Source organism: Cavia porcellus, unplaced genomic scaffold (genome assembly GCF_034190915.1).
Source record: "Cavia porcellus strain 051 isolate PalLab524CR breed Dunkin Hartley unplaced genomic scaffold, mCavPor4.1 scaffold_5, whole genome shotgun sequence".
Lineage (NCBI taxonomy): Eukaryota > Metazoa > Chordata > Mammalia > Rodentia > Caviidae > Cavia > Cavia porcellus.
Window position 1 is genome coordinate 108,096,975 of NW_026947488.1, and position 17,132 is coordinate 108,114,106.

General features: G+C 43.5%; 1 protein-coding gene across 1 annotated transcript; it reads right to left on the reverse strand.

The window, feature by feature from the left end:
• Nucleotides 1–13,121: 13,121 nt before the first annotated feature.
• Nucleotides 13,122–16,895, reverse strand: LOC134476185 (uncharacterized). The gene is given in 5 exon segments (XM_063249501.1): nt 13,122–13,622; nt 13,728–14,368; nt 14,729–15,851; nt 15,853–16,372; nt 16,481–16,895. Coding segments are annotated over 5 exon segments (3,168 nt in total). The 5' UTR covers nt 16,864–16,895.
• Nucleotides 16,896–17,132: the final 237 nt, after the last annotated feature.

Consider the following 17,132-nt stretch of genomic DNA (forward strand, 5'->3'; position numbering starts at 1 on the left):
AATGCCACTGGCCAAAATATCATTGAACAAGCTCATTATACCCTCAAATCTCTTCTCTTTAAAAAATTAAAGAAGAATAATGCACTTCCTACACAGGTTCTTACTATTCTGTCGATGGTGATATTTACTTTAAGTCACTTCTCTTTCCCAACAAAGCATTTATCTTCCCTAGTTCAAATATGTTTTTACCAGAATATACCTCTGACAAGGCCTTTTGTACCCTAACCCCAGGCCCTTGTGGGCAGAGGCTCTTGCCCCTGCTGATCTGGGGAAGAGGGGATGTTTCTTGTGTTATTGCCAAGGTGTTGTGTGTATTTCTGCTTATTGTGTTTGCCCTGCATGAATGCATTGGCACCACAGGCTCCATGTCATAATTCCACCATTTCAGCTCTCCCTGATTCAAGCCTCAATTCCTTTTATACAGGTCTCAACTAGTTCGACTATAAAAAATTCAACTGACTGGTCAAGAAATTGGTCATTAATACATCAGTCAGTTGAATTCAAGTTGTAGACTCTAACTTTGTAAGAAGGTATTGTAATTTGGCTTCAGGATATGCTCAAGTTCACTCTGATATTATAAGATGTTTGTAAGTCTGTCCGTATATCAGTTGTCTGTTTGTTCAGTCAGTTTGTAAGCAGTTTCTGGGAGTTGCTGAGCTACTGACTATTCAAACCTGTAAAACAGAAATCAATTATGCCCACACAGAAGTGCTCAAGTGTCCCAGAACATCTGGGAACACCCTGAGTGCTAGAGGTGTACAGGTTTTGCAGCACTGGGAGCATGGGGTGTAAGAGATGAGCTAGTTTAACAAAGGGGTATGGTACAAGTACACAAATGGCCTCTGAGGAACTTAAAGGGTTCTCATGGCCCCCCACAAGCTCTGTGCTTATTTCTGTGTTTGTTTGAATCCGCACAGATTGTCTGTGTACGTTTATCCACTTGTCCACTCTGTGAACAGCTGTTCCTTTCATTTTGAGCTCAATAATCTTTTTCTTTTTCCATATCTGGATCACATAATCAAAGATTTCTTTTGACAGTGAATTTATAAAGTATGCTTTTATCTTGGTTACCAGCTGTTCCGAATGTCACAAAGACAGGGTATATGAATGGAATGTGTTGTTATTTATCATTGACTTGATAGTCTCAGTATTTAGAAATGATATTATTAGGATGAATAAACAAAGTCCCTTAGGACTGAGATTTCTGGACAAGGATCTCTGATTGATAAATCATGAACTAGCTGCCGGGTAACATTTTTAACCAGTGCTTGTTTATTCCTCAAAGACCTCAATGATCTCCATAGTCTTGTAGGAGACACCTTAACTAAAGTTATGAAATGTACTCCAAAATGTTCACATTGGTCACTATCAAAAGAATTAATACATTTTTTGATTGAAGATGCCTGTGTAAAGGTTTCGCATGGTTATGACAGTTTATTGTTTTCAAATTGATCATGTATTTGATATATTCATATTTCTGGAGGGATAGGCCTCCAAGATTGTAAAATGGGGATTGCTTATGGTAACAGAATTTTTTTCCATGTTCATACCTCTCCTAATACCAAAGACTTGTGAGATTCACTTTCCACTAAAGGTCAATAAATTGGTCAATGATACATAAGAGACTTCTTGGGTATTTGATAAGGGTGCTTGAATAAAATGGATATTTTATATCAAAAGAGAAATTCAGATTATTGAAAGACATCATAATACAATAATATGTACAGTTCTGATTTCTGATTTACCATGTAAAATATGTCACTGTTAACATTGTAGGTATTCAAATGTTAAAATATCCATGGATACTAGAAAGTACATTTCACTTAATGTTTTAAGGTGTTTCATGTTTAGATAAAATAGTAATGTTACAAAGCTTACTGCCTCTAATGTATTGTATTGTGATCAATCTTTTCTTCTGGATGTCCAATGCTAAGGTTTAAGACCAAAAATGAGAGACACAGATGGGCTAAATGGATAGCCAACATTTTGTCCACAGCACTTCAAGCTTGGAGGAGACTCAGGATGTAAAAGAAATCCTGCTTTCGTCATCAGAAGATAACCAGTGAGTACCTACTATTCTGATCAGGAAGATGATGAGACCACAGAGGAAAGTGACCTTTGATGCAAGATGTGCCTAAGGAGAGTCACAAGTCACCAGAAAATTCTCCTAAGTTTTCACAAAAATCAACATGGTCAAGCAATGGCCATGACTCTTCCAGGTGGACAGACACGGACAGAAGAGATATGAGGAGCTATGAATGGTTTTAAGAACTAGCCTTTATAGGAAGTAATGAACCAATTGTCCTTAGTGTAATCCTTATGTCAGCTTGATCTTGAACCTTCTGCAGAAAAGTCTGGACTTGGGAGGTACTGTGCAATTCTAAAATATTGTCTGTGGTGAATCTCGTATCACTAACGTCATCTGACAATTGCTATCAATGATGGTACCTGACGACCCTTATGGATGGATGGACTGTGCAGTGGTGGGAGCTCTAACACATCTTCTACATCTTCAGCTGGTCACCCATCTGTGTATCAACCAAACAAAAAGGAGGAATATGTTGGAGCCATTGAAGCTGAATACTCATGCAGGGCTGTGATGTGGCACAGGCATGATTGAACTGAGAATCAAGAGATGCCTCAGGTGGCAATATAGGCCACAGCTGAGGCCACGTAGATACTTTCTGTGGGATAGTCTTCTGCAGTTACCATCCTCTGTTTCTTGGAGTGGGTCTTGATCCTCTCCCAAGATCCTGATCAGGTTTCCTCCATTGTCCACTCAACTCCTGCCTGCATGAGGTTGGCCAGCTGGCTAGCAGAGTGATGAGCTCTGCCAAGGATCTCTCTCCTCCTGCATCCCTAAAGATCATGCTCTGTTTGTCATTTCTTATAGCCTTTTTGGTACAACTTTTTGGCATCTTGGTTTCTAGGAAAAGACCCCAACATGAAACATAAAATGTATCTGTTTTAAAGACTCAGCACTGAAATCTGATATTGTTGGATGATGACAGTAACAAGTATCAAACCTGTTTAAGACAATTCACATATACAAAAGCTGTTATATTCCACTGTATTGTTTTGGTTCACCAATGCCAAATCCTCTTACATGACACAACTTTCCTCAAGACAATTATTTCCACTCCAATCAATGACCTACATATTAATTATTTTCTGTAGGACACACACACAGATATGCAGGGTTTATGATACATCTCCTCTAAGTCATCTTGAAGAAAAAATTAACAATCCAGAGCCATCCCAGACCAGAGAGGAGAAATTGAAAACTAATATGCCCTTGCTCTGAGCTGGTGAATGTCATATGGAGAATGGTATGGGAAACTAGCCAATGTGCCCATGTTGTGATTCTGTGGAAGCTATTCTGGTTCTCTAAAGAAAAATAAGAAAGTAACTTACACTACCTGTGAGCTAGCCATTGCACTGGCTGGGAGATGAGCACCACAGTCCCCTCCTCCCACCACCAAAAGTCTGACTGGTTTAGAGCACATGCTGAGTTGATAGCAATAGAGGTATAAAAACACTTAATCCTTGTGTTACTTGATTGGCTTTGCAGCCTAAGGCTAGTATTCTTAAGCATGTATTTAAATTGGGAAATAATGATAAAAGAAGTTGCAAAAACTGCATAACTATATGCAAATTTAATAACATTCTTCTAGACAACCAAAGGGTGACAGATTAAATAAAGGAAGAAACTTAAAAATACCTACAACCTAACAAGAGCATAGATGCAAAATCCTGTATCTTATGGGATTCAATGAAAGAAATCCAAATAGGGAAACTTATAGTACTCAAATCTCACATCAGGGAATAGAAAGAACACAAACAAATAATGTAATGTTGCATCTCATTCTTCCAGAAGAAGAATGGCAAGACAAACACAAATCCCATACAAGGGAGGAAATTATAAGACCAGACCAGAAATTCATGCAATGCAGAACAAGAAAACAATACAAATAATTAATGAATCAAAGAGGTGGTTCACTGAAAGAATAAACAAAATTGATAAGCCCTTGGACAACCATAACATAAAAGAAAAAAAAATAAAGCTGAAAACCATGCACCGAGGAATCAGAAGAATAAAATAATTACAGATCCTGTGAAAATCCAGAAGATCATCAATATCTACTTGAAAAACTTAAACTTTCATAAGTTAGAAAATATAGAAATGCACTGATTCCTAGAAACATATGAAATGCCAAATCTGTTCCAAGAAGATATAAAAATTCTAGAAAATACAGTATCAGTAAATGAGAATGAAGATTTAATTAAAAAATTATCAGCTGCTGGGCATGTTGGTGCATTCCTGTAATCCCAGAACTTGGGAGGCTGAGGTAAAAGGATTGTTGTGAGTTTGAGAACATCAACACTACAAAGTGAGCTAAGGCCAATCTGAACTGAATAATGAGAGCCTATCTCATGAGCACATTAAAAAAAAGAAAAACAATGACAACAGAAAAGCAAATGACCAACATAAAAACGTCTAGGTCCTGATGGATTTACTACTGAATTCTACAATAAATGTAGAAAAAAAATGAAGGCCACTGCTGTTTAATGACATTGAAAGAGAAGCTGTTCTCCCTAACTCATTCCTGGAGGCAAATATTACCCTGATACTAACACCAGAGAAAGACCCAAGCAGAAAAAGTAAACTATAGGACAGTTTTCCTAATGAACAAGATGCAAAAATCCTTAACAATATACTAGCAAAGTGAATGTAGCAAATCATCAAGAAGATTTTAAAACCTGATCAACTTGAATTCATCCTAGGAAGTCAGGGATGTTTCAGTAATACAAATCAATAAATTTAAATGTCATATCAACACAGTCAAAAACAAAAGTCACATGGTAATCATCTCAATAAATGCACAATAAGCTCTTTATAAAATCAAGCACTGATTTGTGATAAAAACCCTACAGTAAATAATGACAGATGACCTTTACCTCAAGCTGATAAAATCAAACAATGACAAGGCTGGGGATTTAGCTCAGTGGCATAAGCACCTGCCTTGCAATTGTGTGATCGTGAATTTGATCACCAGTACTGATATAAAAGAAAAAGACAAAAAAAAAAAAAAAACGAGACAATGCAAAGAAAATTCCAGCATCATACTAAATAGAGAACAACTAAAAACTTTCATTTTACAGTTATCAAAAGGACATGGATCACTGTTATGACAACTCCCATTCAATATAGCTCTGGAAACATTAGGCAGACCAATTAGACAAAAGAGAGAAATAAGAATAAATACATAATAGAAAGTAATTAAACTATCATTATTCACAGATGATATATATTCTAAATAGAAGATAACAAAGACTCCACCAAAACAGTCCTAGAATTAATAACCAAATTCAATAATGTAGCGGGAGACATAGTTGACAATCAAAAATCAATAGCATTCCTGTACACAATCAATGAACTCACCAAGAGAGAAGTTACAGAAACTACATCCTTTACAGATAGCCTCCCAGAAAACAAAATACTTGGAAAGAACCTAACGAAGAAAGTAAAGGACTTACATATTGAAAATTATAGTACTTTTGAAAAGGATATTGAAGAGATTATCATAAATAGAAAGATATTAGTTGCCCATTCTGTGCATTGTCTTCACTCTGTTAGTGATTTCTTTTGATGTAGAAATATTTTTAATAAGATGGGGTCCCAGTGGTTGATTCTTTAAAATTTGTATTTTGTTCATGAAGCCTCATTAGTGTTTCTGTTTTAATATTTAGATCTTTAATCTATTTTGACTTTTGTTTGTTTCATAGTGATAGACATGTCTCCAGTTTAAGTCCTCAGTATGAGAAAAGTCATTTTCTTCAGCACGATTTATTGAAGAGGCTATCTTTCTTCCAGTGAACATGTTTGGCTTCTTTGTCAAACACAAAGTACCAGAGTGTGTTTGTGTTTGTAGTTCTATTTGCACCTTGTAGTCTTTTTGGTTGATTCTCAGGTCTGTTTTTCTGCCAGAACTATGCTGATTTTCTGACAGTAGTTTTCTAGTATTATACCAAGTCAGGAATTGTGATGCTTCCTGACTTGCCTTTGTTGCCCAGCAATGTCTTTTGACATCTAGAGCATTTCTGTTTTCAGATGAATTTTAGAAATGTTCTCTCTACATTTGTGAGCTATCCTAGTGGTATTTTGGTGGGCAAAGCATTACATCTATATGCTAGTTTGCAATAAGATTTTTTTGAGTTTTCTCCATATCCTTGAAGGTAGTTTCACTGGTCTCTTATACTCACCAGATGAAACATAATAGGTATGATCTTAAGAGTTTCAAACTTTTGAGTTCTTCTTCCCAAGGATATCCACAATAATAGGATATTTTTTTCTGTTTGTTTGAGACAGGATTTCCCCATGCAGTTCAGCCTGACTGTGGACTCACTTCCTAGTCCAGTCAATTCACACTGATTTTACTACCTCAGCCTCCCATGTTCCAGGATTACAGGTGTGCACATAAAACTTGAAAGAATTCCTGGTGTTATTTGAAACCTGAAGAAACAGTCATGGGTTACATATGTATTCATTAACTGCCATTCCCTTAAAGGAAAAGTGTCCAATATAACACAAAACATCTTTGGAGTGTAGGGAATCAGAAGATGTGTTTCTATCTCTTATGAGCCCGGGATGCCAGGATAGACTACTGCAGAAAAAGATGTCACAGGTAGGAATATGAATCAAATGTGGGTATTAGTATTAAGAATTCAGAGAGTACTGTATTTAAGGATGATGAGGAAAAGACAGTGGAAAGCAATGAGAGACCTGGTGGGCTTCGCTTGTCCTGACTATAGATCATGCTTTACTATAAGGATGAACATCACAAACAGTGAAATATTCAAACATTATGTGCTTTTGACCCTAGAAAATATTGAGGCTTGGCACTGTAGCTCAGCTGTATTGTAGCCTGGCATAACAGATTCTATCTTGCACCCTGCATTTATCTAGTGCCCTGTATTTGATCCAGGAAAATGAAAAATCACTCAGGGTATAAGTTCCATAAGAAAAGCAAAAGGAGCTGTACCCAAGTATAAAAGTAACCTGCTAAAAAAAAGAAGCAGGATACAAGTGTCAACCAAAAATTAATTTAAGATTCTAGCTAAATTGTTTCCAACGGGATGTCTTCTGTGATTCTCTCTTTTAAAAATGCCTAACTTTCCAGTTCGGAGCCAATTGTTTAGATTCTGAAATGGGGAAGGGGCGTCTGTACAAAAGTAGATTAGAGCTCAAATATTTAAATTCCAAATTTACTCTTTGAATGCTTGGATTCCTGTACTGTTGTTCACAAACTCACGTCAAGATGCAGAAATATTACTGACACAAGGAAACCTCTGGATTAAATGTCAGTGCCCTGAAATGAAAGAATAATGCTGAAAAGGAGGGAAGAAAATGACCACACCATGTGTTATGATGCCCACCTATTTTCCACAGCATTAAGGAGGCTGAAACAGGAGAATGGCCATGTATTCAATGACAGTCTAACCTACTCAGTGAGTGAAAGGCCAGCCAGAACTACAAAGTGAGACTACGTCTTTAAAAACAAAAAATAAAAATGAAAAATGTAAAAAACCATGGGAGAGAGAAAAACTATTAAAGGAAAACAAAAATAATAGAGCTGAATGAAAGCTGACCTAAATTGGCAATTATAGAATGATGTTGCAGAGGACAGCTGGCCATGTAGTGGCATCCTGTCAGCTGTGACAAATACAGAGTTAGGAATGGTACCTATTGTGCTATAGCACAACAGTGACCTCCTGCCTCCAATAAATCTGCAATTTGCTAGAATGAAGATGTCCAAAAACTCATTGAAATCTTAGACTCAGAGCAAGCATGTGGCTTCATGCAAAGGCTTTGGAACATTGCTTTGACCATTAAGCTCAAAACCCAGCCCAAGATCTTCAGATTCTAATTATGACTATTACCAATGTTTAATTTACCATTGACATATTTAGTTAAAACTCTTGTTAATCTACATCTTCACAAATGAAGCTATTTTCTTTCATTGCAGTTTAAAACACTGTTTTCTTTAGGTACAGGGGATCAAACTCACAACTTAGCACTTCCCAGGCAGGTGCTTCTGCTTGCTGAGCTAAACCCCTGGCCTCTATTGAATAATATTTTTTTAAATGTATAAGCATCACCTTATCCAGTCAAATGGTATTGTGATTTAACTATAGGAGGTCAAAGTACACAAAAATTGATATACAGTCAGAGAGGAATTGGAACCTCAAAGGAGTCAACATAAAAAACTAACACAACAGTCCCTCTACAGGCTCAGCTTAAGAAAGCCAGACATAAAGGTGAAGATGCAGTGACCATGTCTACATGCCTCCTGAAGAGAAAAACAATAGCTTGAAATGTACTACAATTACCACCACTTCCTCCAGGAAGTCCAGATAGGCATCAATTACCATACTCAATGACCAGAACAACTGGACTATTGTTCCCACAAAATGCCTTTGCTCTTTCAACATGCTTTTTCTGGGTGACTTCTTCCCAGGTTAAATAATATTAGTTAAGCCACTCACTACAAGCTTATAGGTTGATTGTAGTTTGGGACTCACACTGTAGCCACATTGTGACTTTGCTGCATAAGTGACCCCTGACAATAGGTCTGTGACTTAAACACTGAAGAGCACTCCTGAAAATCCAGGGCTATTCTTCCCTCTTTTTTCCCAGAAAATTTTTGAACTTCTTTTGGTTTGTGACTTCATTCCTTAATGTTGTGAGCCAACAAACTTGGTGCATTTGACATCAAACAGGGCAAGATTATATTTGTCCTATTTCCATTTGAATATCAAACATCTGCTAAATGTCCCAAAACCTTTGCATGAAGCTACTTGCTTGATCTGCATTTTTAAAGACATATTTTGTCTTGAGGCCTGGCCCATAACAAGAGGTATCTGTCTCCCCCATTGCTGCAAGGTGTCTGGGCTTCTGCACTGGCCACTTCTAGGACCTGATCCTGTCTCCCTGGCTAATATTTCTAACTAACTCAGCTGCCTGTAACAATAGGGCTGGGCCCTCAATAGAGCCAGAAAATAAGTTCAGATTGCTTCTAGCATTGAAAGAGACAATCACCTCCTGCTGTGGGCCAAATCTCAAAAGAAAAGGCAAGGAAATGCAACCAAGTGCTAAGAACCAACAGTTCAAATAGTTCTCTGGGCACCCTGAGGAACTCAAGAGTCACCATCCCAACCCCCTACAGGAAGTGTCCCTGCTCTTAAACAGGCCCACTTAGTATGTGACTTTCTCTCCCATTTGCTCCCAATTTAATCAATTTTACCTGAGCAATTAACCTTATCGTTGACCACAGTCTTATCCCGCCTTATGCTGTTAGGGCCGCCGCCGCAGGGAAAGAGACCCCAAGGACTCAACTCTTGGTGAGGGAAAAAAAGTTTATTTCCATGCGCATGGGATCCTCCAGGCAAACGAGTGCGGAGGGCCCCGAGGGGAATTTGTGCAGGGTTTTTAAGGGCACAAGCGGGAAGCAAGCAGGTTTACAGAAGCAGATCGCATTGGTTAATTTTGAACGATGCAGGACTTTGGCAGATGCTGATTCAAGGGGTCTGGGGCTGAGTAACCATGGAGACTGAGGGTCCTGGTCTGATCTCAGAGTGCCAGGTATAACTCGGTCTCATTTGAACAGCACATTCCTTTACTTATCTTTTCCTTTACAGAGGACAGAACATCTTGTGTTTAATGACTAGCAAATGCATTCCTTCCTGTCCTGCTCCGATATCTCAAGGAGGAATTAGGGAGTGAGACATTCCTTACAGCTCCGTTCTATAGCTTGGGGGGGGGTACATCACAAACAGGGAGTCGATTCTTTCATTCCCCCCTTTTTTTTTTGCAAATGACTTTTAATCTTAAAGGTCCTGTATGGGTAAGGGATCATATTGTTGACGTAGCACCATAACTTTTACTTGAGAAATCTGGGCCCTCACAAACCGGGTTACTCGGTTAATGAGGCAAGGGGCTATAGCTATGACTATAATGAATCTGGCCAGGGGTCCCAATAAAGGGAGAATATAGGGCAGGATTGATTCCCAGAAAGAGGACACTTTGGCTTCACTTGAAGGGGGCTCTCGAGATCTGATTCTCTCTCTCAACTTTTCCATTGCATCTTTTACAATCCCAGTATGATCAGTGTAAAAACAACATTCTTCTCTAAGTGCGGCACAGAGACCCCCTTCTTTTAAAAACAAAAGATCTAAGCCTCTTCTGTTTTGTAACACTACTTCAGATAGAGATGAGAGAGATTGTTGTAATGCAGTTATAGATGTCTCTAGGGCCTGTAGATCCTGGTTCACAACTGCAAGAAGCTGCTCGCGGGACTGGTGCCCAATAATGAGGGCTGCTGTACCAGTTCCTATCCCCCCTGCCACACCTATCTCTAATAAGACTGCCAGGGTCAGGGAGACAGGTTCCCGTTTATATCGACCTTTCATGAGGGGGAGCATGTCAGGAGGGAGATACTTAATGCGTGGCATAAGGTCTATGAGGATGCAGGAGCTGTCCCCTGCAAGGAGTACATTTGTGGAAACACAAGGGGTGAGCCCCGTAGTACATAACCAGAATGTCCCAGTGGGAGGGATGAGGTACTGGTTTCTGGGGAAGGAGCGGGTATGTGTGAAGCAGTGATGGCTTAGGTCTGCAGGCCAATTATCAAGTGTTCCTATACAGGTTCCTTGGCTAGCGAGGCCAGGTAAAGGAAGGGTGTGGAACACATGATCCCAATCGCACTGGTCGGAATTGGGGGTCAGTGTATAGGAATCATTTAGAGCAGTCCCCTCATAATATGGAGGGTTAGCACTTAGACATAACCAACAAGCTTGGGCTAGGTCTGGATGGGTAAGATTAAGGGCTTTATGAGCCCCAAGTATAAGGCTAAGAAGAGAGCTCACGGTTGGAGGGACGAGTCCCGACTCAGGAGGATTAGTTAAATCCCCGGAGGGGGTGCGAGGTGAGGTCATGTGTTCTCGATTTTGGGTAGCCTTAGGCCCCGGGGATAAAAGTCTTTTAGCAGTTGTTGGGGCCAGTGGTGGCGGGGAAGGCCTTGTTTCCGGTTTTAATTCCTTTTTGATAAACAAATATCCCCCTGAGTCTTTTCCACTTTGATAATATCTAAACCCCCAAGTTTTTCCTGTGATCCATGAAGGCTCTTGGGGGGTGAGGACTGTGAGTTGTAGGTATAGGCAGGGTCCAGGTCCCTGGCTCGACTCGGCGTTCAAATCCCTACCATAACAAGTGGGGGGCTTTGGGCGAGCTCCAGTCAACCTTGAAAGACTAATGTGTTGGTCCCTTATGGTGGGTGTCCACACAGTGGCCACCGTCTCACATCCCCAGTAAGCACAGTAATACTTTCCTGGGGAGTTACAATAGGTTCTTTCTTCTACTGAAGTTGGGCATAGGTAAAAACCCTGAGATGGATCCATACAGGGGGCTTGAGGGACAATATCGCAGGAAAAGAAGGCAAAAGTGGGATTACCTGATCCTTCCCACTTGCCGACCACCTCTTGGTTGTCCCACTTAATCAATGACCAGATCCAAGGGCAGTGGGGGTTAGCTATTGTAGGGGTGACTAACACTAACATGAGTATTTTCATTATAGCCCAGGGGGTTAAAATCGGGGGTTTTTGCTGGGTCATCTTGCAATAATACACAAGGGGAGTGTATAGAAACAGCATCAAAGAGTCTTTCGGCTCAGTTTAAGTTTCAAGGGGTTATCAGACCGTTTGAGTTCCCAGGAGCCGTCCTCTGGCGCCGAAGCAGGCTTTAGATGTGACGTGTGGATCCAAGAGGCGATTCCATCAACCTTTACCGCTGTAGGAGTAGTTAACAGAACCTGATATGGTCCTTTCCAGCGAGGCTGCAGAGTCTCTTGTTGGTGGCGCCGGACGAACACAAAGTCTCCCACTTGGTACGGATGTGGTGCAGGGAACTCACTGGGGGCGTAGGCCGAGGCTAGCTGCGTCCACACGTCCCTCTGTAGATTGTCAAGGGCGATGAGCCTGTCAGACAGGGAGGTTGGCAACAAGGCAGCATGTTCAGTTAAGGGAGTGAGATCTCGAATGGGGGGTGGAGTGCCAAAGAGGATCTCGAAGGGAGTAAGGTTAGGGGGTTTGGCTGACGGGGTGTTTCGCGCACGAAAAAGGGCATAAGGCAGGAGCATCGTCCAATCTTTTAAGCCAGTCTCATGAGCCAATTTAGTGAGGGTCTCCTTAATAGTTCTATTCATCCTTTCTACCTGTCCTGAACTTTGGGGTCTATAAGCACAATGTAACTTCCAATCAATCCCCAATATGTTGGCTAGTCCCTGACTTACCTTAGCCACAAATGCCAGCCCATTATCGGACCCTATTACCTTTGGCAATCCGAACCGGGGAAAAATTTCTTCCATCAACTTTTTTGTTACCATGGCAGCAGTTTCCTTTTTGGTAGGAAAAGCCTCAGTCCATCCAGAAAAGGTGTCCACAAAAACTAGCAGATATTTTAGTCCACATCGGGCAGGTTTAACTTCTGTAAAGTCCACTTCCCAGTATTGTCCAGGCCTGGTACCACGTAGCCTTTTGCCAGGGGCCAGCTTGGCAGGGTAGGTATTGGTCAATTGACATGCCTCACAATTAGTCACAACCCGAGTGGCGACCTGACGTATGGCAGTGGGGGATGCCCCCGGGAAGTCTTGGCGTTGGGCCAGTAGGCACAGCTTTTTAACTCCCAAATGGGTGAGCCGGTGGGCCTGTTGTATGTAAGTAGTCAGGTCAGATGCCTCAGGGGTTTGGTTAATCTGAGCTTTCTCTTTGGGAGGAGAATCTTTGATATCAGTCACCAACATCTGTGAGCCTCCCATGGCTGCAGATTTTGCTGCCTGATCGGCCAGGTTGTTTCCCTTCGTGACAGAATCAGTCCCTTTTTGGTGGCTATTACAGTGTATTATCACCACCTTCTGAGGTAACATAACTGCAGCTAGCAATTGAAGGATTTCCTGTTTGTGTTTTATTTCTTTGCCTGCGGAGGTCAGAAGTCCCCGCTGGCGGTAGATGGCCCCATGGATGTGGGCCGTTGCAAAAGCACATCGGCTGTCCGTGTAAATGTTTGCTCACTTTCCTTTGGCGAGCTCCAGAGCCTTAGTTAAAGCGATCAACTCTGCCTTTTGGGCTGAGGACCCGTCCTCTAGCCTGCCTGTCCAGATAACACTGGAGTGATCGGTCATAGCCACCCCCGCATACCACTTACCTTGAATCAAGAAGCTACTCCCGTCAGTGAAGTAAGTCACCTCCGCATCAGACAGGGGGTAATCCAATAAGTCCGGTCGTACTCTGGCCTCTACCGCCAGGATGTCTTGGCAGGTATGGAGGATGGGTTCCGGAGCTTCTTCCGGCAGCAGGGTTGCCGGGTTGAGAGTCACCGGGGGTCCGAAAGTTATTTTGTCCTTGTTGAGCAAGAGACTCTGATAATGAGTAACTCTGGCATTTGAGAGCCATCTGTCCGGAGGTTGGCGGATGATACTTTCTAGCGTATGCGGGGCAATGATTGTTATTTTTTGTCCCAAAGTCAATTTATCAGCATCCTTGATGAGCAAGGCAGCCGCTGCAATGGCCTTTAAGCAGGGCGGCCACCCGCTCACCACAGTGTCCAGTCTTTTCGAGAGATAGGCCACCGGACGCCTCCATGGCCCAAAGGCCTGGGTTAGTACTCCTCTCGCTATTCCTTTCTTCTCTTCAATGAAGAGAGTAAAGGGTTTATCCACATTAGGAAGGGCCAGGGCCGGAGCGGATAGGAGGGCCCGCTTGATGGCATCAAAGGCCTGCTGGTGGTCTTTTTCCCAAACAAAGGGAGATCCCCCCTTCAGTAACGGGTATAGGGGAGCTGCCAAGGTTGCGAACCCAGGGATCCACAACCGGCAAAACCCTGCGGTACCCAGGAATTCTCGTAATTGTTTTTGGCTCTTCGGAGGGGGAATCTGGACCACAGTCTGTTTTCTAGCCTCAGTGAGCCATCTTTTCCCCCCTTTTAAGGAGTAGCCCAGGAAAATTACCTCTCGTTTACAAATTTGAGCCTTTTTTGCCGATGCCCTATATCCCAGGATAGCCAACTCACATAAAATGTCCTGAGTTCCACTGGTGCAGTCACCCTGAGAGTCCGCGGCCAGCAGCAAGTCATCTACATATTGAAGGAGGGTGAGGTTCGGGTGTTGAGCCCGAAAGGGGGCTAAATCCTTGTGTAGAGCCTCATCAAAGATGGTCGGGCTATTTTTGAAGCCCTGTGGGAGGCGCGTCCAGGTCAATTGTCCGGTGGACCCAGTCTCGGGGTCTGTCCATTCAAACGCAAACAAGGGCTGGCTATCTTTGTGCAAAGGCAAACAGAAAAAGGCATCCTTTAAATCCAGAACAGTGTACCAAGTCCTTGACGGATTCAAACCGCTGAGGAGATTATTAGGATTGGGTACGGTGGGGTGAATGTCCTCCACCCTGCTGTTGACCTCCCTCAAGTCCTGTACCGGTCTGTAGTCATTTGCCCCGGGCTTTTTGACTGGGAGCAGCAGAGTATTCCATGCAGACCGACAAGGAGTCAATACCCCTTGGTCTAAATGTCTCTGTATGTGTACCTTGATCCCTAGGTGAGCTTCTCTATTAATGGGATATTGTTTAACTCAAATAGGGGAGGCGGTGGCTTTTAGAGTAACCACTACAGGTGGTTGCTGGCTTGCCAGCCCGAGCCCAGCTGTCTTGGCCCAGGAGTCTTTAAAATCAGTTAGCCAGGCAGGGGCGATGGGCTGGGGGTCTTGGTGGTCATAGAGCCTATATTCATCTTCCAATTTTAGAGATAACACTGTAACCATGGGTTGCCCAACCTTTGGGTTACGGAATGTCACCTGAGGTCCTTGGGGCTCAAAGGAGATTTTCGCCCCCAGTTTGGTTAATAAGTCTCGTCCCAGGAGGGGAGCAGGGCATTCAGGAATAACCAGGAAGGAGTGTTTTACTTTTCCTTTGCCTAGGTCAACTGTGCGCTCGGTGGTCCACGAGCGATATTTGCTCCCGTTAGCCCCTTGAACTAGAGATTTCTTAGTTGAAAGGGCCCCTAAGGGGGCCTGAAGAGCCGAGTAAACAGCTCCCGTATTGACCTCGAATTCTACGGGAGTCCCCTCCACTTTAAACATTACCCTGAGCTCGGGGAGGGGGTCCGAGCCCCGAAGTCCCTAGTCCTCTTCATCTAAGGCGAGCATGGGGGCTCGGGGCCACTGCGAGGACTGTTTTTCTCGTTCCTCTCTGGCTCGTTTCTTTCTCAATTTCTCACAGTCTTTGATCAGGTGTCCTTTTTCCTTACAATATGCACATTGGTCAGGGTCTAATGGGGGGCGAGTGGGCTTTCCCTTTCCTGTCTCAGGTTTTCCCTGAATAACTGTGGCCAACATTTTAGCTAATTTCTTGTTCCGCCTCTTGTCTCTAGCTAACTCTTTTTCCTCTTCTGTCTCCCGTTTATAGTAGACTTTTTCAGCTTCCTTAACAAGATCCCTCAGAGTTAGGTCTTGCAGACCATCCAGCCTTTGGAGCTTACGTCTTATATCAGGAGCCGATTGTCCTATGAAGGCCATGGCTATTGAGCCTTGTCGGCCTTCCTCTTCAGGGTTAAAAGGCGTGTACCGCCGGTAAGCTTCCATCAGGCATTCCAGAAAAACTGAGGGAGTCTCAGTAGGCCCTTGGGTAACTTCCCTTACCTTGGCCAAATTAGTGGGGCGCCTTGCGGCCGCCTGGAGACCTACCATTAGAGTCTGGCGATAGATAGAAAGATGCTGCCTACCGGTAGGTGAGTTGGGGTCCCAGTTGGGGGCGCTTTAAGGGGAAGAAATCATCAATCAGGTCTGGTCTCTGGGTGGGTCTGCTGTTTTCTCCGGGAACAGCTTTCCGGGCTTCCAGAAGGATGCAGTCTCTCTCCTCGGTGGTGAACAGGACCCCTAGAAGCTGCTGGCAGTCATCCCATGTGGGTTGGTGGGAGAACATGATAGAATCCATTAAACCTGTTAACTTAGATGGATCATCAGAGAAAGGAGGGTTATTGTTTTTCCAGTTATAGAGATCTGAGGTAGAAAAAGGCCAGTACTGTAAAGCGGGCATCTGCCCTCCATCCGACCCGTCATCTATCATGGGCCCGTAGGGGCAAAGGGGGAGGGTAACAACCGGGTCCTCAGGCCGTAGCTTGCTTCGAGTGTTCTGGGCTGGGCCTGTGGGCCCCGGAGGTGTAGACCCAGAGCAAGCCATCGTAGGGAGCGGGGGATACAGAGGGGATGTGGGTATCGGAGGAGAAGAGGGGTTCGGCTCAGGTGAAGAGGGTGCTGAAGGAGAAGGAGCGCTCGATCCGGATGAGGAAGCTGGAGGAGAGAGTGGGTACAGAGGAGGTTGAGTCAGCTGGGAGGGAGGAGGCAGGTCATAGTCGAGCAAAGGTAGATCAGGCTGAGACTCGGGCAGGACCGGAGCCGGAGCGGAAGCGGGAGGTCCTTTCAGAGCTAAGAGTTTTGGTATAGAGGAGTCAGAAGGGGGAAGAAAGGGTTTCACCCACAGTGGGGGTTCCTCCCTGAGGTCCTGCCATACCAAGATGTAAGCGACCTGATCAGGGTGGCCCCCTTGTCCGGGGCGGAAGATGATGTTCTTAACTGCTAGGATGAGGGGCAGGTGGAAAGTCCCCTCCGGCAGCCATCCCACTGAAAAAGTGGGCCACTCAGTCGAGCAGAAATTCTGCCATTTACTCTTCTTGACCTGCAAGGAGAGATTGTGAGCCCTCTTCCGCACCTCTGACCAATGGTCGAGGGTGAGGGACAATGGGGATGAGGTCGACTGTCCCATGATGTTCTATGGTCACAGGGCGGTTAACGCAAGCGCGATACAACAAATAACTAAACACGACACCCACAACACACAGGACAAACAGGCCGGCCACTTCATTCTCACGCATCAGTTTCACTCCAAACGAGCCACCTTACAGGGTGTCTCCAGATTGGCCCGGATGAGTCACCTCAGAGGGTGTCTTCGATTTGGCCCGGATGGACCACAGATTGGGAATGAAATTCCCCAGACCAATAGGAAAATCCTATCGCAGACGGTGAGTCACGGAA